The sequence below is a fragment of the Hypomesus nipponensis genome, chromosome 6 (genome assembly GCF_054491055.1).
Source record: "Hypomesus nipponensis isolate SF chromosome 6, ASM5449105v1, whole genome shotgun sequence".
In the NCBI taxonomy this organism is placed as follows: Eukaryota; Metazoa; Chordata; class Actinopteri; order Osmeriformes; family Osmeridae; genus Hypomesus; species Hypomesus nipponensis.
In genome coordinates this window covers 4,444,765-4,471,008 of record NC_140366.1, presented here as the reverse complement: position 1 = coordinate 4,471,008, position 26,244 = coordinate 4,444,765, and the positions used below count along the sequence as shown (strand labels likewise).

Below are 26,244 nucleotides of genomic sequence, written 5' to 3'. Positions count from 1 at the left end.
TTAGCATATAATACATAAAATAAGAAACAAAAGCATATCAAACATGACATTTAAAGCTGTTTAGAACCTTATTTTCAAGAACACAACTTTTAATGATAACTTCAGAGTCTTCCTCTGTCCACCTTCCTCTTCAACTGTTGAGACCACCTCTCCAGAGGTGGGTCATTAAGGTGTGATTGTCATTTTACCATTCATGCAAGTCAACAACTGTCCCAGACGAGTGTCTGGGTGACCAGTGACAAAGGGGCTGCCAGAACAGCCCTACATTAGACAACAGCCAAAAGAAAGGTTAAGGATGAAGCCAGGTCCATCTGAGGCCTGAACAGGGTGAGGTTTGGAAAGGAGGGGATGGAAGGGGAGGGTAGTGTTCCAGCTCAACACTCGTTGCATGTACATCCACTCAGTCTGCATAAACCTGCAGACTACAGGCATGAATAGGGTCACTATTAACTGTACAAAATGACAAATTCATGCACACAATGCACTATTGGCATTGGGGTGAAACCAAGGACATACAGTATGTTTGTTTGCGTGTGCGTGTGTGTGTGCTTCAAACTAAGAGCACAATCAGTATATCGTTTTTGCTTCGTCCAATGTACCATCATTTGCAAAAGTCTATCTTCACTTGGCAAGTGAAGTGTAAGAGGGCAAAATGTGACATTTAACAGGGGGTCGAGGGTGGAGGGCTTGAAGCAGCTGCAAAGGAGAGGAGGCAGGGGACCATGGGGGCATGGGAGGTAAGAGAGAGGTACATAGGTAAAGAAAAAGTTTTGGATGATAATGGAAAGGGGGTTGACACATATTTTTCAGTGCTGGTGCATTTGGAATGAAACCTCATACATTGGGAGAAGTCACAGCTCTCTGCAGCAGCCAGGCTGTGTGTGCCAGATCGAAGCCAGAGGGGATCTAGGGGGCATCACGGCAGACAGGCAGAGCCCAGCTCAGCAGCTCTGTCTAGACTCACTGACAGATTGGTATCAATGAATGCATTGCCACGCCCCTACTGCAAACTGCACTAAAGGGAGGTCATGGTCTGGAGATCAGTGGAGATTTCAGTCAGAGTGCAGGTGATATTGATCAGGAATCATTTTTCCTGATGTTGTGTGGAAGACCATGAACGGATCTTCTGAACAAAACAGGAAGTAACGGCTTTGTAACAAAGTTAATAAGTCCCCCGATATATCGCCATTACTAACACTAGTATTCAACCACAAATAATGAGACACAGGCCAGCCATTGTTTTTGAATAATTTATTGTACATTTCTCATTTATTTTTACTCAGTCTTACTCAAACTAACAGGACACAATAACATTTCCATGTATACAAAATATAAACTATACGGGGGAAATAGAAATGTAACATCAACCCTTCTAATTAGTTTACAGCACAGTAAGACCAACCTAGGCATATAAAAGGGAAAGATGCCAGTAATACCCTCCTTATAAAGGGGCTGTACTCTTTAGAAATCACGAGGCAAAACCAACAAACGCCCAATAGCTAATTGCTACATAGAACATATTTTCCAATAACAGAACTCAGAACCAAATGAAAAAAATTACATTGAAACTTTAAATCTGAACAGGGTTTACTTTCTCTTTTACAATATAGTGTTTTGCAATGCAGGACATTCAGCTTACGTACAAAACCATCTCTGTTCTTTTTCTTTTTCCAGATGAAATAAAAACTGTACCAGAGCTCCTGTACTCTTGAGTGGTCCAACAGGTTTTGATACGTGTGATGTTACACTTGGGCCCCAGCGCATGTCCAAAACAGTTGGCCAGGATGTCAAATAGCCGAGTTTGGGAAATGTAGCTCTGATGTTGTAGTGGTGGTGGCGATCCCTGGAGCCAGGTCTAACATTACTTCCCATGAGGGTATGACAGGAGGTTGTGGAGTAGCCATCAATTTGTACAACCCTCACTCAGAAAAAAAAGTCTGAATTGTGGTTTATTTAGGGCGGGGGTCCATGGTGGGAGTCCATCTTGGTCTTGCGGCTGGATGATGTTGGTCTTGTGGTCTTGGTTCAGTGCAGATGAAGAGTGGGTTGGTGGAGGTGGAACAGGAAGAGGCAGGGGAGGTGGTATCTTGGTTCAACAGTAACGGTGCAGGAGAGAGGTTGCCATGACAACTGGGAGCAAGAGGGAGAAAGGGGCTGACTGCAGTGACACACCGGAACCAGTAGGAGAGATGAAGTTGGCTGAGCTACTGTAGATGCCTGTCGCCATGGTAGTGGCGTTTGAGCCTGCGTTGGTCTGGTTGCCCCCTGACATGGTTGTGTTCATAGAGAGCACCGGCTGAGGATGAAAAGAAAAAGCTTTTTTTATGATTCATGGACTTTGAGTTCATTCTGTTCCACATTCAGAAATTTCCAAACCTAAATCAGTAGTCTGGGGCTTTGACAATTAGGTTTATGTCACTGGATAACATATGATCATGTACAACTGTAGACCTACATCTGTTCAAAAATAGGTTGATATTGGTGGTACATATTCAAGCCAACTTAAAAACCTTTTAGTCAGAACATCGTTTTTGACCATTATAATAATGTATAAAATGGTGTGAAACAGGTCACAGCTCAAGCACGCAAATTGAAACGCATGAAAACTAGAGGTGCTCTGTGTTTATTTAGGTGACTACGTTTCGTAGTTCGTATAATAAGACACGCAAAAGGATTGCCTTCGTTGTACGTTTCAGGTTTCGTTCGAAGCGTTGCATTGAAAGAAACTTTAGCCTACCCCACGGGCAGACTCAGGTAGCACACAGTGGCTTTAAATCATTCATTCGTTTGTGTTCTAATGATGACTTGAAGATGAAGATTCTAAAACTCACAATTCAAATGGTGTAGGCTATGTGGTTTGTAATGTAATTAAACGGACATAATAAAAAAGTAGATTAAGTGTCAGCCAATAGGCCTAAGTATTCACATTGGTCCTATAGGTCCCAAGTGAGAATGAATGCAACAGTCTAATGTGCCCTATTCATAAAGAATTGGGTAAAAATCGAACTGATTTCCAAAGATCTAACCCGAAGTATACGCTTTAATTTCTTCCATACAACAATTAGCCTTTAAATTAAACAATAATCATAAAGATCTAGGCCTATATAAAGCAATAAAACATAATGTTCTCCCATCCTCCAAAATCAAATAAAAAATAAATAAATCGTTACCTGTGTTGATAAACATATGGCGAACATAATCACTCCGAGATAAACCATCGTCATTTTAGACATTTTCGTGATGATTTGGCCAGGTAACGCACACTGTCTCGGACACCGTCTCTCTCTCGAAAGTGACCACTGTATTTGCCGGACCTTTTTATACCAGCATCGATGTGACGTGTTGGGCGGGCGCACACACAGCATAGACGCGTAGGACAGCAATGGAAAAATATATTATATAGTGTAAAACATGACATAGGCAAATGTTTAATGCAAATGTTCGCACAATGGGATTTTATTGTCAAAATACGTACAAAATACAAAGCAGTGTAAAACAGGTTTCCTGCATTATTTCTGAAAAAAACATAAAAGCAATGAAAATGTAATATATCTAATGAAAATTTGCAGACGCATGATCGTGCTTAGCCAACAACAACAACAACTTGTTGCGCTTGAAAAACCGTATTTTAAACAGCAGCGACGTCTGGCGTCCGTAGTCTGACATTGCCCACATTATGAAGTAAATTGGAGCATTTCTCCCGAAGCTAAATAAGAGTTTTCTCCCCGTGGCTCATAGTTTTTGTTACCCTCAAACTAATTTGCCTAAAATACTTAATAAAATACACTTGTTTTCAAGTTGTTTGGAGTTGTCGTATTTGAATAGATAACGGCTGCCCTTGAATCTATATGAATAATGTATGAAAATATCCATGAAGATTGATCTTAGGAGCTAATCTTTCTTTTGAGGCACTATTGGCAAAATGTTTCCCCCTGGTGGAGGGTAGGGGTGTCACGACATCTCAATCCTCCACTCAGGCTTAGAAATGACAAGAAAAAAATGAAAGAAAAAAATACATATATCATGCTCTTAATTGACACCCTTAATAAACTATAATTATCTGTGGACGCAGTACTACAAAAAACGATAAGTAACGGGCTCAACTGGTTGTTTAATTATTAGATCCAGATGTTGGGGATTGTAACTTTATGCCTATAAATACCCTCTGTGGTCCCCTGCCATTTTGGTAAACAGATTATGTGGGGATAGTGTTAGCCTTTCTGATTCCCCCCACTATACCCACCCCCTTACCCAAGGGGACATACAGGACTCCCTACAGAGCCACCAGATGTGCTCTGTTATTGAGAGGCAGAGAGAGGAGCCTTTTGTAAAGGAATCAGATAAGCCCGGTTCCCAAATCCCGGGCGTATCGTATGTCAACAGCGAGGCTACGCGGGGACGAAACCGGAGCCCCGCGCTCTGGATCAGATTTCTGTTTACACGAGCGTGGTCTCTGGATTCCTCGAATCAGAGTGTGGCGGAGAGAGAAGAAGGTTTTAGAGACACTAAACGTTTCTTCTACCCGGGTCTGTCTCTCTGCCAGTCTCAGTTTTAGAATAGCCTACATTGAGAGGTTTCAAGTTAGAACAAGAATGGAGGACATTATGGAAAAAAGAGACAGTGGAGAAAGAAAGAGTGGTAGTGCTGAGAAAAATGTCTGCCCTTTACATGGGAGAAAGCAAGGGGTAAAAGTAGACCATTCAAAAGTAATTTAGAGACACATTTTTAGACCCTCTTTTCTCTGCAAGCTAATCTGTAGATATCTCTCTCTCTCTCTCTCTCTCTCTCTCTCTCTCTCTGTGTGTGTGTGTGTGTGTGTGTGTGTCTCCCTCTGCATGGACACAGAACACATGTCGTTTATGAGAAAACGTATTCGGCCACCAGACGTCTGTTTTCTTACCGCGTGTAAGGCAGACGCTAAAGAGACTGCACTGTCTATTTGGTTAACGACTTCAAATGTTTTGCTCTGTAGCGGTACTGCCTACTGCTGGGGATTGCTATTTTGACCACTCTCTTTTTCTCTCACTCTCTCTGCCTCTCCATCTCTTTGATCAAACAAATTCCATTCGAGAAACTCCAAACATTCTGCCATGGTATCGTTTACTCACAAGGCTTTTCATCTCTTTATTTAAAGAATATAACAGACAGTGTTGGTACTGTGTCTAGAGAGATAAAACACAGTCCTTGCATTCCACGTGAAATGTATCTGTTGAGATTTGGGAGGGGTGAGTGCCAGGTGTTGGGTTACAACGGAGGCCCCTCCCTGCTCTCCGGACCCAGAGAGAGAGAGAGCGAGATAGATTGTTCCACGGCTGCACCAGCCCACAGTGTACGCATGTTCAGTGGACTCAATGGATGAAGTCCTGGGTGACGGACGCAAACGTCTGGGAATGACAGCCGCTGTCACCAAGAGTGACAGCTTTCGCTCTCTGTCCCTTGACTAGCCCCAACGTGACGCGTCCCTCGTTCTCCATACAGTGACACGGATCCAGTCAGAATTATGCCAGAGATGGAGAAAGTGAGACCACCGGAAAATAAACGCAGTAGGAAACCCGCACACCCCGTCAAGAGGGAGATTAACCAAGAGATGAAGGTGAGCGCATGCAACCAGGTCACTTTCGACAGTATTCAGTATATCTATTTACGTGTTCAGGGAACAGTTTGAAGAATAACTGGCCATCTCGGATCAATGTATTTTGCGCGCAGAAATGAGTGTTTCTGGAGACGCGGTGCAACTTTTTTCTTTATTTTCTGTTTTCAAGACACGAGTCTTGAAAAGCCTCTGCAATACTCGCAAATGAAAGTGGTTTCGAGGATTTTAAAACAGTTTAAAATATGGCTATGGGTTAAGCGTGTCATACTCTGGGTCGACAAAAACATTTCAGAATCAAATAGAAGAGAGGTTCTAGTTAAATAAGTACACTAAGTTAACTTGTAATATAATTCGACTTTGTGTACGACAAACCAGCTCTATTTAGGCTACCCCTTTCCCGAAGTTACGCCAAATCGGACTAGCATTGACTGCGCGCGCATTCGTGTCCAGTGGTGTTCCAGATGTGCGTCACACCAGACGGCAAGAATGCTATCACATCTTCCTTCGCACTTGTTGTAAGAACGTAGCTACATTAGCCTACACGTTTCAAATCGAAAGGTCTTTGCGTGTTAACGTTTAACTATTTTTGAGTTGTTGTAATCTATTCTTCCAACTCGGTAACAGACGCACGTATACCTTTAAAAGTGACCCAGGCACATATAGGCCTATAATATATTCAATTTTAAAACCGTGCTTTCGTTTCCTCTCCCAATCACTATTTTGTTAATATAATAAAATGCTCTCTGACTGAGTGTTGTTACTCAGTACAAACCATGGAACAAACCAAGGTTTTTCTCTGCTAACAGTCTTGGGTTTTGACATTGGGAATTTGAGACTCATGAGTCAAAGGTAATGGACACCCAAACCACCCGAAAAAGCTTAAAGACACAGATTTAAGGTTTTCTGTTCTTCATGAGAAAGGAAAAGTTTTCTTTCTGTATAAGTGGATTGGGCAGTAGATTTGGATATCTAGTGGGGGGTGTAAGATGACAAGTTAACTAATTTTAATCAAAACAGGCGAAATGCTATCCGTACTTGATGTAAGTCTGCTGGGGCGGGATCTTGGGGGTTGACTCAGTTTGTTGCCTTTGGCTGGGACCCTCTCTGTGGTTTGGGATATGGCTTGTCACTCTCACAAAGCAGATGTTTGTCTGAACTGCCAAAAAGAAACAAAAACAACATTGTTGGGAGAGTAAGGGGAGGGAGGCAGGGAATGCCTGGCTTTCACTAATGAGGAGACAAAACAAAAGTCAGTCAAATGTAATATAGCAGAATTGTAATGATATAGACTTCCCTTCCACAGTCCCACTGTAGCAGGATGGGAACTCTATTTTGTGATTTGCGGACATGATTTCCGATGCATGTGAATTTCGGAAACAGGATTTGGGTTACAAAGCTAATGAGCTGGGAGTCTGAGCCCAGAGGTCCAGGTCCCAGTGCAGGGTGTTAGGTTCTCAAATAGGGAGGGAGAGGGATAGAAGACAGACAGGCAGACAGACACTGTGATTCCTGCTATGGCGGAGCCCAGGGCCTTGTGTTGTCTCAGTAATGGATCTGTTTCAACACCACAGTCAGACCCAGTACCTCCACACCAGACCGTAGAGCACAGCGGAGACACCAGATACTGTACTTGACTTTATCATCATTAGGCATATTTAGCTGGATATGATACCTCAATGTGTGCACCACACACACACACACACATGGGTGCACAGTCATACACACATACACTCTTGTTCACTCAATCACTCACTTACACACAAGCTCCATTTCTTTGAGGCCCTAGTGCCGAGCTGAGGTAGGAGTACGGAAGGCAGGGGAAAGAATGTGCAGTCGGTACTACAGCACTACACAACACCACCACAGCAGACTGGCTCTGCTGGAAAGGGCTGAAACCTGAGATAGGGAGTCGTGTTGGGTGTCAGGGCTGGTAGGTGCCGGGTGGAGGCCGGGTTGGGGTGAGTGTTGGGGGTGGAGGAGGGTTATGGCAGGGCGTTGTGGGCCAAGGCAAGGGGTGGGGGCGGCAGGACAGAGAGGACTGGAGAGAGCTCCAGCTCATCAGGGAGAAGAGTGTGAGAGAGAGGGTAGAGGGTAGAGGGGGAGCGGGGCATTTCCGAGAAGCGTGGGACCAAGCAGAGGTATAGGGTGTCCCACTCTGATTTCTGGCCCGTCCGGATCGGATTTCGCCTCCAATCACGCTCTCCCAGAGGTACGGAGTGAGGTGGGTGGGTAAAGAGAGAGAGACCTTTGTGTTTTTTTCATCTGGTCGCAATAAAAAAAGAACTTCGCAACCCATCTGCAGAGAACAGTTTTCTTTTCTCCCTCTTTTTCCCCGATTCAGAGAGATAAACAAAGGATGATTCATAGATTTCACACTGGTATTAGGTTCTAAACTTTTCCGTATCCGATTTAGCAAAAGTAAACAGCTTGAATACATCATGGAAAAAGTGTCACACTGTACTTCACTGTGCTCATATTCATGTCCAAGGGAGGGACACAGCTAAAAGAGAATGCAGAGCATTTATTCAGGGTAGGAAGGTTTGATTTATATTTAAGAGTCGGATAAAAAAGTTCCACGAACAAACTTAAGATATAAGGTCACTGTTTCCCCTAATGGAGGGTGGTGCCTTGGCAACCCCTCTCACATCTAATGATATTCAGGGATATTTTTTCCATCATGCAGACTTTCGCAGAGAGCACAATGAACGAGCTTCTGGGCTGGTATGGCTACGATAAAGTCGAGCTCAGAGACTCCGAAGCCTCAGAGATCCGCAGCTACCCCAACCGAGACAGACGGCAGCATGTGTCGGTTCTAAAAGGTGAGAGTAAAGGCCTTATGAGGAGAACAGTGTTGCATGCAAGGCTCCCACAGCCACCAAGGACCTCCTGGTCAATGATCACACCAACTTGCCATCTTAAGAGTTTCAATTTATTCATTAAACATTCCATTAGTTGCAGTCTCCCCTCACTAGAAAACAGGGGCATTTTGGGGGGATTGAAATTATGCCCAAAAACATTTACAACAAACCCCACCCTTATTCAAAAGAGGGTCCCATATACCCACGTCAGCAGCCATTGACATAAGAACATGTCCTTTCAGATGTCATACAGAATTCACAAGTAATCCTGCGACAGACAATACAGGTTGTTCAGTGGAATTCTTGAATCACCTTACAGGGTTGCTAGACATAGTTGTTATTCAAAGTGGGCTCTTGTATTTCACCCAGTGTCGTTATTGGGAATCTCAGGGAAGTATTGTTGTTGTCCTGAGGTAATGCTGTTCTAAACGATCTTGCAGTTTATTACAGTATTGCATATGGTATAAAATCACGTGTTTCTAAAATATATAAAAAATACTTGCTTGTGCTGTATCCTGCAGAAAACTCAGTGCCAAAAATGAAGAGTTTTAACAATAAGACAAGTCCATCGGCTCTGGCCATGAGGAGCGGAGAGAGAGAGTCTCCCAGCGTCCCCTCCTCCTCCTCCTCCTCCTCCCCCAGCTCCTCCATGACCAGCCCCAAGGAGCACAAGAGTGCCCCTGTCATCGTTCCACTCATAAAACCCTCCGCAGGTGAGAATTACGTGCACATCATGTCCCTTCCCCCGCAACACACACACACACACACACACTGTACAGAGCCAGTCATACACTGGGTTCTCATCTTTGCCCTCTCCCTCTGCAGTGGATGATGTGCAGAATGTGCAGATAGTGTGCGTGTGGTGTCAGAAAGAAGGTGTGAAACGCTACTCTCTGTGCATGGGCTCGGAGCTGAAGAGTTTCTGCAGCGAGAAGTGCTTTGCAGCCTGCCGACGAGCCTACTTCAAACGCAACAAGGTGAGAAACCTCGACCTACATTACAGTCCCAGGGTGTTGGTGTCGGGGAGAGGGTTAAGTAATTCTCATAGGGGACCCCTCAATCCATACCTCAGTTTGAGCTCTGTTCTGATTGAAAGACAGACAGCTTGATAGACATACGTACAAGTAATTATTATTATGGCACCATGGGTGTCCAGACACAAACGCACACTTAAAAGATAAAAGGAGATGGCAGGCAAATAATGACACACAATATCCCAGTTCTAAATGCAGTGATATTCATTTAAAATCACAATTATTCGAAAAAAGTAAATAACAAAGAGGCCGGTTTTGGGATGGTGGGAGTGAGGTCAAAGTTCACAGGGGACCCTTGGTATCAGTTTGAGAAGTTACAAGAGGCTTGGTTACAGAGGACAGGGAAGTAGTAGCTATAGAGTCTACTACTGTCTAACACACATTACGAAAGCATTTTCACCCTCCATTACGAAACGGATACCCCTCTTAGAGGCTAGAGGCGCGCAATGTCAGCAGGGGTATCGCTTTTCAACGTACCTGTTGTTTGCTCTACGTTCGTCGCATTGACACAACAACAGAGACGAAAGTAAGGGAAATGGTGGAGAATTCCCCCTCCTTGCAATAAACCCTCTGGGGTTTTTGTTGAGGAAGGGATGAACACGCCGCTGTCGGCCTGTCCCTGCTTGTCTGTGGAGAGGAACGGCGAGGGGGCCTGGGGGGGCGAGGTGTCCACTTTCAGTGCATACCTTACCTGCAGCTGCCTCATGTTTCGTAACTCAACGTGACTCAATGGGTCACAGAGACAACAAGGGGGGAGGGGGGTGGATCATTGTGGATCATCTTACATAAATTGGGGAGAAAATTATTATATATCAATCCCCCCCACACACACAAACACACATACACACACATCTACAATGGTTTCCAATAGTCGCTGGTACTCCAACAGGCACACTTTCATAAAACCGGGAGACAAATTGTGTGTCACTGATCTGTGTGGTCATGTGTGCCATCCTCACCCTTTTTCCCCCACTGTCCCAACATTAGGCCCGAGATGAGGACCTGCATGGGGAGAGGTCCCCACAACACCCCCCCCACCCCGAGGATTCTCCAAGGGTGGTTCTGAAAAACAGCAGTGCCAGAGTAAGAAACCACAACGTCCACAACTTTTTGTAACGCTTACCTACACCCAATCAATATATATTCAAATGGCAACATGAAATCATAGCCGCAGGAACATATTTTATCAGGGGGGTGCTTAATGTAGCGGGGTGTGTTGCTACCAAACGCCGGACACTGAAACTTAATGGGCATCTGTTTGTATCTTTATTATGGAAACACTGTGGCACTGCACAGCACTGGTTTGTAAAAATACAGATAAAGTCTTGATAACATTTATGGTAAAGAATGGACTCTTAGAATGGAATGGATTTCATGACAAGCTGGTGACCCTCCACAGTCTCTCTCTCCTGTACCCCAGGTGTGTGACTGGTGCAAGCATGTCCGCCACACCAAGGAGTACCTGGACTTTGGCGCAGGAGAAGAGAGACTCCAGTTCTGCAGCACCAAGTGTCTGAACCAGTACAAGATGGACGTGTTTTACAGGGAGGCCCGAGCTGCTCTCACCAGCTCCAGCCCAGCCAGACCTCCCGCAGAGGGGAGGCCCGAGGGAGGAGCCCAGCAACTCCTCACCCCTGAATCCTGGAACAGTGGAGGAGGGGACACCCGCCAGAGGACCCTGTCCCCGAAAGGACCCACGCCCATCCACGGGACGGCAGCGTCGGCATCCGTGTCCCCCTCAGAGGCCTCATCCTCCTCCTCCAAGGTCCCCCTCCCGGGATTCCGGCCCCCGGAGAGACTCCCACAGCCCCCGCCTCCACCCCCGGAGATGATGAGCCACCCCGTGCACCCTCCTCGCCCCCCCATGGAGCACCACCCGGCCCAGCCTCTTCCCCAAATACCCCTGTCCTTTATCAGGCCCCCTCTTCATGCCCAGGGCCTCAAAAGCCCCCTCTCTAACCCCCCCAGACACTCACGACCACCATCCAGCCCCATCCACCGTCCCCCACATTCCCCCCACTTGCAGCCCCCTATAACCTCCTCCATGAACCCCCCAAGTCTAGTGCACCCCTACCCTGGAGCATACTTCCCTGGCCTGCATTCGCCGCCCATCAACATAATGCCCCATGGCCATGTACCCATGCACCCCATGATGAACTTCAGCATCCCCAACTTCGGCCCCCTCCTCCCCCAGCCCACTGTGCTGGTGCCCTACCCCATCATCGTCCCCCTCCCAGTCCCTATCCCCATCCCCATCCCCATCCCCATCCCAGTTGGGTCCAAGGCTGGCCCGGAGGCCCCAGCCCACAGCGGGGTCATCCAGCCTGTACCGGAGGGGGCGGAGAGGGCCAGCTCCATGGGTGTCCGGCAGCCCTATCTGGGGATACCTTCAGGTGAGAACAGACAGGTTTTCACCAGGGTGGGCCGAACCAACCAGGGGCTCTCTTCGCCTTCAGGCCTGCCCTGGTGGGACACGGACTGGGTGAAGTCTGAAAGGCAGCACCCCGCCTCTACATCCACACCCCACAGCGGAGAGTCTTCCCCTAGCACACTTTATAACATCTCCTCCTGCTCAGGCCTGGGGCCTGAAGGGATGACAGACCTTCAACTGGTTCATCAGTCCCTGCAGCAGCCAGAGAGACAGGTTATCCAGAGGGTGCTCCAGAGGACCCAGGTGAAGCAGGAGCCCAATATCCAGGGAGTGGTGGACTTATCTGGACCAGGGGAGCCAAAAGCTAAACAGAGCACCAGAGTAGGGCTCTACGACAGCACCAGATCCCCCCAGTTCCCTTCACATGACACACCCAACCATCCAAACACGAACAGCCCCCCTGGCCCCCATGGGGAGGGCTCTCCCTGTGACCGCGACTCCCCCACCCCGTGTACCCTAAGCAGGCCTGACCCGGAGATCTCACCCCCGGACCCTCCCAGCCTGGACACCCATACCCAGAGGGCAGTTTTGCCCACGGACCCTACCCTCAACGAGCTAGAAGCAGTTAAAGAAAACAGCTTCTCTGGGACTGTGAGCCAGGTGCGGGCTGATAGCACTGCTGGCTATTCAGAGGAGATTGTGGCCTGCAGAGAGGGAGATGATCCACATGTGCCTGATGAGGACCATGCTTATGCCTTACCTACTGCACCCAGGACAGGGGACACCCCCACCATGTTGCTCCTTCCCAAGCTCAGAGATAAGGGGGCCCTGAGGAACCCGGCTAGCGTGGCCAGCATGGGGCCTGGGGACCTGGAGCCTGCCCTGAAGAGACGCTGCCTTCGCATCCGAGATCAGAACAAGTAGAGGACGGAAAGGTGAGTGAGCGACACATTGTTGTTGTTGGTCCTAACAGAACTTCCTTTTGTGGTAGGATACATAAAGGTTAAACATGCTTACAGTGAAAGCATGTGTGCAAACACACAGTACACAGTAATACTTATATGTACACTTTCTCACATTCACTCACACACGAACGCACACACTCTCTTGACCTCTCTCTCCTTCTCTTTCACTCTCTTTCTCTCTCTCCTTCTCTCTCTCTCACACATACTGAGGCTAGCAAGAAGAGGGCTCCCACAATACACGATTGGCCACAAAACAGAAAGGCGCCAAAGACAGAGAATCCTAGTAACTTGGCACTCCACTCAGCTCTAGGGTTACTGCAGAGGAAGCGAGAGGAAAGGAAGAGAGGAGGAGAGCACAGACGGTGGGAGTCAATTTGAAAGGAGATCACTACAACAAGGTCTGACTGTGACAGTGCTTTGTTTGGACGACGGCAGCCCGGTTCATCCTCTGTCAGGGCATGAAGGTGTGTGTGTTTGTGTGTGTGAGAGAGAGACGGAGAGAAAGGGAGAGACAGAAAGTGCACTGTTGCTCGATTTGAGCTCCTCCGATGAAGCAGCCCTCTTTCTGAGGTTGCCGTGGAGACAGAAGCGATCGTCAGGCAGACTGTGAGGTGGTGGCCAATACAAGAGCCAGCTCTGTGGCTTCATTAGAATACAGCAGCAGAACCAGAGCGATCTGGTTTTGTGTCATAATGACATGCTATACCAGGGCTAAGCTGTGTTTCTCTCGCGTGTATGAGTTTAGCTCTCCCTTCTCTGGTTTCCCTTCCCTGTACTCCCTGCAATATTCTGCCCACCAGATGTTGTTGTACGACCAAATAACCCTGACCTCCCATCCCTTCTGACCAATCTAAAAACCTTGTTTTCACTTTCGAATGTTTATTCGAATAGCACTTACAACTCATTGTTTACATCATTAGCACTCCATCTGCAATGATGTGGTCTTGTTTCAAGTTCATATCCTGAAATGGAGCTCAACCTGGAATGACAAGACAGATGAGGATTTCACAAAATTGTATAGTTCTAAGATTATAGACTTGAGGTAGAAGATGACATCTTACCATTCTGGTTCCTTTCTTCTTTGTCTGTATGTATTGCACAGGTTGATTGAGCCCACTGTGCAATGCTGGGTACATGAAGTCCAAAGAAGGCATACTATTTCAAAGGTAAAATTCCAAGAATCTCAACAAGATAGTGGCTGACTCATTTCACATAGCTCACCAAGTGATTACAAAGTGACACATAAAGGCCTGATTTACCCCTGGCGGGACATAACACACCAGGTCCCTTCAAAGGTCAAAGGTCAACTGAATAATGGAAGATGAACCATGGCAGTTGGCACAGAGGGAAACATATTACTGTCTATCTAATACGAAGACGAAGCAGCAACAATCCCCTTTCTCTAGATGAGGTTCCACATCAGCCTTTTGTCATTGGTTATGCTTTCCAGCTGCACCTTAGTAACCAATACATATGAAATCACAGCATGTTGCCGGCCTAGCACAGGCGGATTTATGATCTTGTGTTCTGTGTAACGGGAGCCGGAGTTCATACTCCAGTGACTTTCATTTAGAGCCTCTGTGCGTAGAGGTGAACATGGCTGTCCGTTTCCATACTATCCAATGCTAAAAGGATCAAAGATTATTTAAAAAAACACTCTAGCACCAACAGAATCAGACAGGATCAGAGGCTAACAAGAATTTCACCTCAGGAAATATCCCGGGTTCAGGTCTCACTTTTCTCTGACTTGACCCCTAAACATGGGTATTCGCTGAAAGTTTGAAACTTAAACGGGAAGGATGGGAGGGGGTCAGTGCTGGGGGAAAGAACCACACATGCGAGTGTGTGGTTGTGTCTATATGTGTGAGCATGTGTGTGTGTGGGTGAGAGAGATAGAGGGAAAGAGTAAGAAAGAAAGAGAGCGAGGGAGAGAAAGAACAGATGTTCTTGGTTTTATATTGCCCTTTATGGCAGTTATCTGGGTGTTGACATGTCTTAAAGCCTCATCTCAGTGTTTATGTTGAGTGGGTGGATTAAGGAAGGACAGAGTAGGAGCAGCCATCATAGGATACATCGGAAATGCAAATTCAATAGAATGGGACTGCTAATGTGTGATTTCTTTTTTCTCCCTTCCTTGTTATCTCACTCCCCCCCCCCCCTCTCTCTCTCTCTCTCGAACAGACTCATTGTTTTACACTGTACAGTGGCGCCAGATTCAGCTCCACTCCCTCTAGTGGCCATCACCAGCACTAACCCATTAGACAGCCTCCAGAGGGATCTTGCTCTACCATCCCTTTGACGACAAGGGTGCCAATCCAGGAAGCACTTCCACCAGTCATATCATCAAGAAACAAGAAGGACATCCAGCACAAGTCAGATGGAACCCAGACAAGCATATATTCTAGGACCAAAACACTAGTTGTCCTCTATGTTCACCACTGAGGTCCATTGTCTATGTCTCAGTATCTCTGCCATCCAGTCACTCTGAATGTGTGCTTCTGTGTATGTGTGTGAGAGAGAAAGAGAGAAAGCCAGTGTGTTGTGTGTGCATATGTGTGACTTTATGTGGTTGTGTGTCTGCATCTTTTTGTTTGTGTTTGGGTGACAAGACTTCCCAGATGCGCTCCTCTGTCAAGCAGTAGCAACAGACAAGACTCTGATCAACCTTGTGTGGTCTTCTCAGATGGAGACTGAACATGATCTCTTTCCAGGGGAAACGGTTTGTTTTCTCTGCCTGGCTCACACAAAGAGCTACATTGTTCCTCTCCACATATCCCACGTTGACTCCCCACTCCAGGTTTTGGGTTGCCTGGCCAATGGGGGTTCAGGCTTCAGGAGCTCTTTTTTAAGTTTTATTTTGCAGAGGCCAGGAATATATGTACTCCCTTGCCCCTGCTCCCCTCCCCTCACATAGACACACACTTTCTCCCCTCGTCTTTCTCCCAATTCCTTCTCCCCGTCCCCTCTCACACCCTTACCCTTTCATGTTGAAGACAACATCCAGGATGTTCGGTGGTAGGGAGGATTCACTTGGGGTGAACAGAGGGAAAATTAAGTTGTAAAAAACGATCAGTAAGAGAGAGACAGTGAGAAAGAGGAGGATAAATGGAGTGCAAGACAGATCCCTGCCACTCCCCAAACAATCATGCCAAAACTTTAGGGAGTGGGTGAACCTGTGACAGCAGAGATGAGAGGTTGTACTGAATTCCGTGACACTGGCAGTCTGCCTTTGAACAAGAGGGAGCATACACAATCCTTCTCACCTTTCTTGCACCAAACCTTTTATAGAGAATATGTAGCCAGTACCCCACCTGAGGGTTATCAACAACAGGGTAGTAATTTTACCATTCATGGTATTACTATGATTTTGAACCATCAAAGGCCATCAGTATTACAGATACCCTTAGCATGGGGATGTATGACAAGATTCCTTCTAGAGGCATTTGCCAAGACATGTTACAAAGCCCAAGATTTAACTTCTGTTTTCTTACACAAAGATACTACTTTTACTGTATTAACTTATGGACGATGCCTTTGTAAGATCTTTTACAAAGTGGTTGTTGTTTTAGGATTATATTTCATGAGTGCCGAAGCTCTTATTATCAGTGTCAAAATGTTTGCTTGTAGTACCATGTGTACACTAGAAGGCAGTGTTTGCTTTAGTTTGGAGCACAGCACTTTGCCTGAATGGCAAACTGTCTGAAAAACCATGCATACACGCCAATGTAGACATTTATGCACATATGCAAAAACGTTGCATTCAGTGCCAACATTTGCTTCTTTTCTTTGACAGTTAGGTGATTACGTTTTATACACCTTGATCCAACACCAAAAATACCATCTGTTGCCATTGTCTTGACAAAATAAAACATTGCTCCAACATTACCGGAAAATGCATGTTCGTGTGTATTCGGGTCTTTGACGAAAAGTGACCATAGGCCTATTGGTGTCCTCGGTGCTCAAGTCATGATCTAGAATAGATCCAATTTCTCACCTTATAAAAAACGCATTCCAAAAGCTCAGGCAAAATGCATGAAATGCGACGGCGAATTCAACACACTTCATTATAGCCCAGCTCATTCCAGACAACACAGTCTGGGGGAGTGACTTTTGTGACTTCCTCCATACCTGTAGGCTATCTAGTGTAAGAAGATGGTACGTTAACTATGCCTCATGTGGCCGAAAACTACACAAACTGCCATTATCATGTGGCGCACCGATCTTTAATCGCCATCGCCATTAGCCAGCGTATCCACTTTGTCCAACCTACGTTACCAGTACGATCTCTAAAGACTTGTTGAACATTTATCCTATTGTATGATCATTTACAGATTGTTTGTATTTTTGAATAATAATTAAATAATAATTCAACTGGGAACCGTTTGTAAAGTAAATAAAGGTTACGAGCAACACACGTTGTGTTTAATTTGTGTAAATGTACAAATGATGTCATATATCTGAGATGAACTTGACGGCAGCATAATCCCTAGACCAGGATACAAATGCTAAATAGCCACTGTAGTTATCAATAAATTCATCAGTAGTAAGAAATGAAAAGTAGCCTACCGATGCCACCAATAGGACAGGCTACTGGAGGAAATATCTGTTTGCTCTGCAATGTAGACCAATCCTCTATTTATAGTCGGAGTGGCGACCAGTAAAAGCAACGCATCAACGTTCCAAAAATACTGACTTGTGGCGAGCCGACGGTGAAAGAGATCAATGAGATAAGAGGAGAGGAATTCCTGCTCCCGCTAAGGTTTGTGGGTAGCAATGTGCGGAGTTGTTAGGGAGAGGTGTGAGTGAGTGAGACCGATATTGAGCCTACGACCGCCATATAGTCTACCTGTTTCGAAAAGATAAAGTGTAATTGCCTTGATCTAGTGCTATTGTATGTATTTGGAACTCAGGTTGGCAACGTTGTGAAAAGAAGAGCTTGGATTTGAAATTGACTTGAGAAAAATCAATTCTATACCAGGACTCAAACAAAAACGGATTAGGTCATTACAGTGGAGACCGGTGCATAAGAACCGAATGTGTTCATTAAACCGTCATAAATCGCGTTTGGGGGTGGTATTGCTCATTAAACAAATCTCGTAGCAAGCTGTGAAACAGGAACACAGACCTCGTCTGTTGATTACAGGTACTGCCAAGCTGTTCTCTGACATTTTTACAGTCGACAGTTGAAAGACCTGGATTCATCAAATTGCTGCAATGTCGTCTGGAGCGGAGAGGAGACTAGAAAGCCGGCTAAGAAAGCTGGAATCGATAATCACTGATCCGAAGTCTGTGTTGAATTTGGAAAGCCTTCTGGTAAGTTTTTATGTATGTTCAGGATAGCTTAATGAACGCTCAAGGTATTGATTAGGACAGGCAGTCTTTAAGTGAAAACCTTTCCAAGTAAAATAAATGAACTTCATAGAATAATGGTAAAAGATTTAAAGCAACTGTAAAAACTTCAAGTGCAACTATAATTTGAGAGCAACCAAACCACAACTTCCCCATTCATTCCAAAGTATTCCTAGATCAGCAGTTATACAGTTCAAACAAGAAAACACAAGAAAACACAATAGCCCTATATGTTTGGCACCTACATTATCTTTGAGAGACATACCTTCTTTGGGTGGACTTGCTCCAATGCATACCAAGCTGGTTGCTGTTTAAAGTCATGACCCCTCAAAGAATGTCCCAATAGCAAAGTTACCCCATGTGCAGCTTTGGAAGGCTTTGACAACAAACAGGGTTTGTCTGATATGTAGGCTCTGTTTGTTTAGAGTTAGCTATATGTTTTAATCTGAAGTCAAATAGCACAGCCACATTAAAGTCAACCTTTATGTTTGTCTCTATTTACATAGTTTGGACAAAACCCTGTGTGTATTTGCTCTATCATCTGCAATTGTTGTGGGGCCTGTAACATACGTTTTTGTAAATACCTTTTGAAATAATCCACAAACAAAAATGTAGACTGGATAAACGTGATTTTCGAGTGCCAGTCATGTACTGCACCGTACGGAACTGCACTGTAGTCACTCTCCTGCCTTTGTCTGCAAATATACTAATACTTGAGGAAATCGTTCCCCTCACTTCATGTTTCTGTCAGCACAAAAGGGACTTGAGGTAATGATAAAGTAATCAGGCTAAATATGTCTTCAGTCCCCATTAATGCTCTCAAGGATCTTAAATAGGTGCTATAAATTAAAATGTTAAACAGATTGTCAGACAGATTACATTGTTATGGGATTCAAGTCAGAAACTGACCAACTAGATTAACACCATAGTCATACAACTTCTGACTCATGCTGACCTTAGAGAGGACTCTTACACGATGAGTCAGGCTGAGATGGTGCTTCACGCATGTGGGTCCTATGTGAAAACAAGTCTTCCTCCAAAAATACACAGCTGACTATTTGGTTATTAAAGGACATCATGAGTCACTGCTTGAGAGAGGCCAAGAGAACCCTCTAGAATAAACCAGTGATGCTCTGAAAAGATTGCCCTCCGTAGTCAGTAGTGGTGACTATGACAGTAAAACGATCTTCTTTAGCCAAGGCCTGCTATCCCTACCTCAAAAGCCGCTAATCATCATCATCACTCTGTTCCGTCTCTTTACCCAACCACTGTACCTAATGTAGCCATAGATGGAGACAAAAAGCGAAATATGTATTCGTAGTGATGTTAGATGTGATTGAGGAGATATAAGGAGTTAGTGTCAAAGCTCCTTTGTAGACAAGGGTCTAACAATGAAAAAACAACCCCCCCCCCCACACACACACACACTCACTCCCATACTGTACACACACACTACCACAGGAAGTTGAAATCACATCCTGGAATTGAGGTAGATAACACCACCTCCCATGACATCACTATACTATTTCCTGTTTGTTCAAGTTTGTTTTTGTCTTCTGTTTTCTGGAGGTCAAACTGTTCATATTTGTATGAATTTGGGAGGTAACTTAATCAGGATTTGTGTGGAGAATGTACATACACACACACACACACACACACACATAAACGGATCCTATTCCAGATCTCCCAGAACAGAATGCCCAGTAAAGTCTGGACTCTGAGAAGCTGTTTGTCCCATTTTAGACACAGATTCTTTAGTCTATTTCCAACTGCCACCATTACCAAGTGACCTTTCTCTCTCCTATTTTTTATCTCCAATTCCCTTTCTAATCATCCCTCTTTTTCCCCTAAATCTTTATTATTCTTCAGCTGTCTTTTCTCTCTCCAGCTCTGGCTTCCACTCTCTCTATTTAAAAGCTCAGAATTGTTCCACATGCCAGGGACAAACTCTCACCTTGCCTGCGATGAGGGTCAGACCCTCACATGCCGATACAACATCCCCGGGTTGATTCCAGTTAAGCCCTATCCGGGGGTAATAATATAAACCCCTTCCTGCTCCACTCATTCGAGCTGGTTCAGGGTCTTCGAATATATATTCGAATAGTGGTTAAAAACAGAATTCCGAATGTGAAAATTAATATTTGAATGTAAAAAACAAAACAAAAAAACAACCGCAGCAGCGCATCTGTCTGCTTTGCGGGTGGGCGCGCACCTGAGCGTCACTGCTGACAGTTGACTTGCATGGAAGATGGCAAAAAGTGCAGAATCCAGCTTGGGTGCAGGCCCCCGCCCCTCGGCTTGAAGCAACGACCCCGATAAATACAAGTGGTATTGCAATTATTGTTAGACTTCTGGCTCTTCCGGTCATTTTATTCTATTAACTCCTGTCAACATTTACAAAACTATCTCCCCCAATAATTTTTGTTCGATTCTCGAACCTGGCTCATACTACAAGCTTTTTCATAGAATAATTTTTCCTGATTTTTACTAAGTTTGAAACCAATCTGAAATGGGTAAACTAGCACCCCATTTATTTGCTTACGTCAATAAAAGATGCTTGCAAATGTGCTCGCATATACGAACAGGGCACGAGCACAAAAGTTAACTTTGGCCGATTGCCGATTTACTTGGAGCTGAATGAACCGGGCACAGAGAAATGGCTTGAGTCGCCTGCCCCGTTGTAGCAAGTTTAGCAAATGGTTGTCACACATACATGAAACGTTGTTAATATAGTTTATTCCCGACATGACATGTCTATCTAGAGCATAGACGAAGATTAATACTTTAACTGATAACCACAATAGGAAATGATATATATTTCAATAATGTTAGTCTTGCCTTCAGAAGCTTTTGGTGAACACACCCATTATTATTTTTTTATTGTGTCATCAAGCTTGCTTTTGTGGGACAACGAAGGTCCTCAGTGACTATGTTTCACCCCCACTTATATCTAAACGTCTTGTATATAGGCCTAGTTCTGTGCCCTTTTCAAAGGCAAATGTTAAATAAAGTGTATTTTAGATACACTTCTCAAGCTTTTATTTATTACATTATTACCAAGTCTTGTTAGATCATGTTAAATCCATCAATAGGCGTTTGGTTTTGTAGGTTGAACATATAAAACACAGGCCACATTTCTACACTGATGTTAAATTGAAGGCAGTGTGAATTTCGTGGCATTTCGTTTGAATATAAAGTTGACAGTAAGCCATGGTAAGTCAGCATTATGGAAGATTTCTGATACAAAAATAACTATTAAGCTTTCTTTGGCTGGCGAGAACACAGGGGCGGATCTAGAAAAATATTCATGGGGTGGCAAGAGGGTGGCAGGAGATTTTGACGGGTGGCACCTCCGTGGCAGAAGTATAGCTGCTGATTTAATCGCAGTCGTATTAATCAATGTTTTTTGGAATCAATGTTTATTTGGAATGCCCCCAAATTAAGACATTTGAACTCAAAAACATAAGGCTACATTATTATGGCACATTATTAAAGCAAAGATATTGAGGAAATACTGAACAAAAATGTCTAAAGTGTTTTCATTGATTTATTGGCTAATCCAAAATAAACTGTATCATCCAGCCAAAGTTTGGACAACTTGGCTGGCTAGTAGTAGAAGAATGTGCCACAAGTTTGAAGTTTGTATGGTCCATATTGACAATTTTTTTGAAGAAACACTGAAAATGGTGTGTATTCAAATGGCTGCTAGATTTCCGGCGTTCAGGCTATCTACTCTTTTACCCCTGTCCTTAAATATGACACGGAGCCTGAAAAGAGGTACAAATATGAATGTCTGTTGAATCTCGAATATAAAACTGATTTCACTTCGGTCTCAGTCGGCGCAGTGGGGAGGGTGTTTGGAGTTGTCTAGTGCTGCATTCACTTGCAGTGGGATATTAGCAAGCCCAAAATTCACAAGTGAATTACGTTTTACGAAAACCCGCGGAATTTCAAATAGAATGCATTGGTCTGAGGCAAAATTGAAATAAGCTTGTCAACTCATTGTCTGTATTCTTTTCAAAATGTTTAACCTGTAAACAGAGACCATTTCCACCAGCGTAGGTAGTAGACTAGGTCTGTGATAGCAATCAAAGGATATCTGTCAACCCTAAAACTGATACAGTAACGTTTATGTCAGACTATGGCCAATATTAAAACTTTATTAAAAAATGCTCAGATTCAGCCCTGAAGAATTGACACGGACACACTTATCAACCAAAATTATAGGATTACACAGGGACAGTGAGTGTTCAGGCAATCTTTACGAGGATTGAGCAATACTTTCCTGCAAAGTCTGTCAACATTCAATCGACCATAGCCTATTCCGCGACAAACTGTTGTGGAACAGCTTCGATCGCTCCGACAAAAGAACAGGAAGGCTATCGTAATTCCGCAGTTTTTTAGTCTGAATAACCGCAGAAAATGTAAAAAAAAAAAAAGATTGAGGCTTGTATAGAAATTCGTTCTCGCAAATGTACGAGTGGGTAGGGGGTTTGAGTCGTGTAGTGCTGCATTCACTTGCAGTGGGATATTAGAAATTTGCTGTGGCAAATGTCAGATGAGCCACAACTTTTCTTTGTTTTCAAAGCTGCCAACTGGGGTGGCAGCTGGGGTGGCAAGGCTATTTTTAGGGTGGTAGTTGCCACCCCCTGCCACCCCGGTAGATCCGCCCCTGCGAGAACAACGACGGAGCGAGGTGTTCAGGTTAACAGTTTATTTAATCCGATACAATGCGTTGGAAATCATACTCAAATCACAAAGAAAAAAAACAACATATGTGATGAGTTCCATCTGCAATAGCCCTATATTTAGCCCTAAAGCCTATTTCTAAAAACCAAGTGAAAGGAATACTATACAAAGTGACAGCATCTGCCATTGCAATGCCTTAGCTCACACGCTCACAACCATATCAGTCTATGCTAGCGACTGGTTGTCGCAAAGTATGACGTGTACCGCTAGCTAGCTAGGGAAAAAAGCGAACCAATAGGTGTGTTCGACATGGACTGACTTCATGCAGCCCTGCAGCCGGATGCAGGCGGCCGACTTGAAACAGTAAATTCTGGTTAGACTTTTTGTCCAACTTGAGACGGCACCGAGGCTAGGTCACTGTGACGTCACCATCAAAATACCGTGCGATTGATTCGAGAACTGCCAGCTGTGTTGCGGAGCAAATTTTTTTTTGTCAAGAGCAACTTCACAGGTTCTAATGACGACACAGCTATTTCATGATTGGCCAGACTCACACGCGACAACTTTGATGCGTGTTTTGTAATTATTCTGACACCTTCAGTTACACCAATGTTCAAATCCGGACCAAACTGTTTATTTGAATAAAAAATGTGTACAAGAAAAAGTTTTACTCCGCCTCTTTACTAACGTAACCGCACCTAATGTTTAACTCTAGACTGGAAGTGGAAAGATGGCGCGGTCCGGTTTCGCGCTCTCTCTTGCCTCACTGCGCCACTGAGCACTTTTCATAGAAATGAATGGGGATGCCATCTAGGAAGACAAAAGTTGCTTCCTCTAGTAATATTAATTCTATGACCGCAGCAGAGAAAATGATTGTAACCCCAAAATATCTAAAGAGTGATGTCTAGAAATATTTCGGATTTTGATCAGTTGATGATGAATTTGTTGAGCCTACAGCTAAAGTAGTGTGTAAGCTAGAGTTAGCTTACCATTCAACAACTAGCAACTTGAGGCTACATCTTCATGTTTACCACAGCACAGCTCGCTCGGAGCGTTCAAAGTCTGACGGAAACTTTCCGCCTCTTTGCAACCCTAGGTGTTACAGTAGCTTGTTTCAAAGGGGGTTTGCTTGTTTCAAAGGGTGTTTTTAATGTTCTTAAAAAGTTTGTGTGTATGTGGGCGTGTCCCATGTCCATGTGTGTACGTGCTGATCTGATTTCCACCAAGTCTCATGTCTCCCATTGGAGCACTCTAGCGCCACCAACGGGTCAAAGTGGACTAGCGTTTACACACGTAACTTCTGAACCGTATGACCGATTTTCAAAAATGAGGTATCGTTGGATTTCCTGGATCAAGACGAGTCCAACATACCATATGACGTCAATTTCCGGTTATATAGATTTTCCGCTATTTTGAATTTGAAGGGAACACGTTTTTGTTGCTTCTCCGCCTACAATTGTTGGCCAATCTTTCTTAGAATTGGCGCACATCATCTTCAGAGAAATACTAACTCAGGTGTTATAAAGATTTTTGATTTTCATAACCGTTTGTCTAGTACAGCCAATCAAAATTGGCAACAAAGCAACCAAACAGGAAGTTGGATGAAATCTCAGCAGATCTTTGAGATATCAACACCAAACTTGGTAAGATGACTTGGAATCCTCTTCTGAGGATGTCCACACAATTTGGTGTCATGTGATGACTGGGCGTGGCCGCAGGAGGCAAAAATCAGTTTTGGCCAATAATTATTGATTTGTTTGCCTCTATTAAGTGATTCCTTTGTCTAATGATATCTTGGGACATCCCATGTGAGACTCAATAATTTGTGATAATAGCTGAATTGATGCGGGCCCCATTTGGAATTAATTGAAAAACGTTTTTTTCTCTACTCCTCCTACACACGTTGTCCAATCTTCACCAGATTATCTTCAGACCAAGCCTCACAAAAGTATAACATGGTATTTTGATTTTCGAATCCGTTTGCCCGGTACAGGCAATCAAAATGTACAGTTAAGCCAGCAAACAGGAAATTGGGTCATATCTCAGCAAATCTTTGATGGATTCATACCAAACTTGCTGTATTTACTCGTTACCCTCTTCTGAAGATGTCTAAAATGTTTTATGGGTCATTTGACTGCTTGGCCACCTCATTGCTGCTTGCAGCTATATTTATTTTGATTATTTTCCCACCCCTAAGGATCCGTCAATATTTGGACTACATAGACAATGCCAGTGTCAAAGGATTTGTGTTGGTCCCGATTGCGTTGCTTCTATTTGTTTTTACGTTCCGTTGCACAGTTTAGGAGGTTACCATGTTTTTGTAGCAAAAAGTGCCTTATGTCAACGAAGGGTACTCAGTGCTAGCCTACGTCACGACTTTGGCACATTAGCAACGATGCATTAGATACAACGTGCATAGATGTGCTAGGCTGGATAGACTGTTGCACGGTAAGTACTATCGTATCGTGCTGTCGTGTAGGGGAGAGCGATTTTCTCAGAGCCCTGACTTCCATTTGCATTCCAAGTTATGACGGCACCTTCAGCATGCATGACCTACCACACCACAGTGAGTGTATGAAGTCTGATCATGTCCATTTTATTTTGTTTTCTTTCAGGATTCTATGAATGCCTTGGCTGTGGACTTAGACTACCCAGCGCTACGGAAAAACAAAAACATAGAGGCCTTTCTGAACAGATGTAACTCTTCTCATTAATTTTGTATTGCCCCTAAGCATATTTTAGATGCTCAATGTCAATGTTTAGATGTAAATACATGTCTACATAGATTCTTCAGAGACTGTTAAGGATATTTACACTGCTTCAGAAGTAGCCCTAACTGCAGATTACCATAATCTATTTACCCCCAAAAAAACTTTGACACAAATGTTTCCAGGGGCTTAAGTACATAGGCATTGTTTATCAACAAGTTTGTAGAAAACAAGACATTTATTTTAAATGGAATGGGTTGGCTCGACTGAAAGGGGGCATGTAGTGGAGTCTTTCTAGCTCGGCCTTTATATAGATAGTGATTGTGCTCAGTTTGTGGCTATATATATGTACTGAAGTAGGATGTATTGAACTACGATTACAGTATTCTTGACCTCTAAATGGCCATATGTAATACCATCTGACAAAGCGTCACACACTAACAAAGCTCTTTGAAGAAATAATATATATTGACTTACTTTGTATGTTGTTGGTGGCCAACATTTATTTTGCGGATGCATTTGTTTTGTAACCTGTGTGACACAGTGTGTCTCCTTTCCCATAGATGAGAAGGTGGTGGGTCGCCTGCGCGAGCTGCAGGTAAAACTGGAGGACTTTGAAAGGGTGAAGCTGATAGGCCGAGGAGCCTACGGGGAGGTGCAACTGGTGAGTTTTTTTC

General features: G+C 44.3%; 2 protein-coding genes and 1 long non-coding RNA gene across 15 annotated transcripts in view; 2 read left to right on the top strand and 1 right to left on the bottom strand.

Moving 5' to 3' along the window:
* Positions 1-1,236: 1,236 nt before the first annotated feature.
* LOC146286467 (uncharacterized) lies at positions 1,237-3,344 on the bottom strand. The gene is made up of 2 exons (XR_014758557.1): positions 3,171-3,344; positions 1,237-2,296 (listed from the first exon to the last, which is right to left on the bottom strand). It is a non-coding gene; the product is annotated as an uncharacterized LOC146286467 (long non-coding RNA).
* Positions 3,345-5,297: 1,953 nt separating this feature from the next.
* LOC146286466 (sine oculis-binding protein homolog) lies at positions 5,298-17,233 on the top strand. Of its 7 annotated transcripts, none has more exons than XM_084700872.1 (9): positions 5,298-5,593; positions 8,277-8,412; positions 8,973-9,164; positions 9,277-9,428; positions 10,473-10,568; positions 10,906-12,791; positions 13,037-13,285; positions 13,924-13,987; positions 15,003-17,233. In XM_084700872.1, exons 1-6 carry the CDS (start codon positions 5,501-5,503, stop codon positions 12,778-12,780), a joined length of 2,544 nt encoding a protein of 847 aa, XP_084556998.1. In that variant the 5' UTR covers positions 5,298-5,500; the 3' UTR covers positions 12,781-12,791; positions 13,037-13,285; positions 13,924-13,987; positions 15,003-17,233. The 7 variants fall into 7 exon arrangements, with proteins under 7 accessions (XP_084556998.1, XP_084556996.1, XP_084556994.1 ...); XM_084700870.1 differs by having other exon boundaries at positions 10,885-12,791; positions 13,126-13,285; XM_084700868.1 differs by having other exon boundaries at positions 10,885-12,791.
* Positions 17,234-17,594: 361 nt separating this feature from the next.
* The window catches only part of LOC146286465 (rho-associated protein kinase 2-like), a 32,526-nt gene continuing 23,876 nt past the window's right edge, over positions 17,595-26,244 (top strand). For 6 of the 7 annotated variants that reach the window (XR_014758555.1, XR_014758556.1, XM_084700864.1 and 3 more), the window contains exons 1-3: positions 17,595-18,134; positions 25,475-25,556; positions 26,131-26,231. Coding sequence is in view for 5 of the 7 variants with exons in the window: in XM_084700864.1 (XP_084556990.1) it covers positions 18,036-18,134; positions 25,475-25,556; positions 26,131-26,231 (282 nt within the window). In the remaining 2 variants the exon portion in view is untranslated. The remainder of the gene's footprint in view (positions 18,135-25,474; positions 25,557-26,130; positions 26,232-26,244) is intronic. The other variant, XM_084700865.1, reaches the window with a different exon arrangement.

Coding starts and splice junctions, on each gene's coding strand:
- LOC146286466 (XM_084700871.1), top strand. CDS start 5,501: ATGCCAGAGATGGAGAAAGTGAGACCACCGGAAAATAAACGCAGTAGG. Junction 5,594..8,276: donor AGATTAACCAAGAGATGAAG/GTGAGCGCATGC, acceptor TCCATCATGCAG/ACTTTCGCAGAGAGCACAAT. Junction 8,413..8,972: donor GCATGTGTCGGTTCTAAAAG/GTGAGAGTAAAG, acceptor TGTATCCTGCAG/AAAACTCAGTGCCAAAAATG.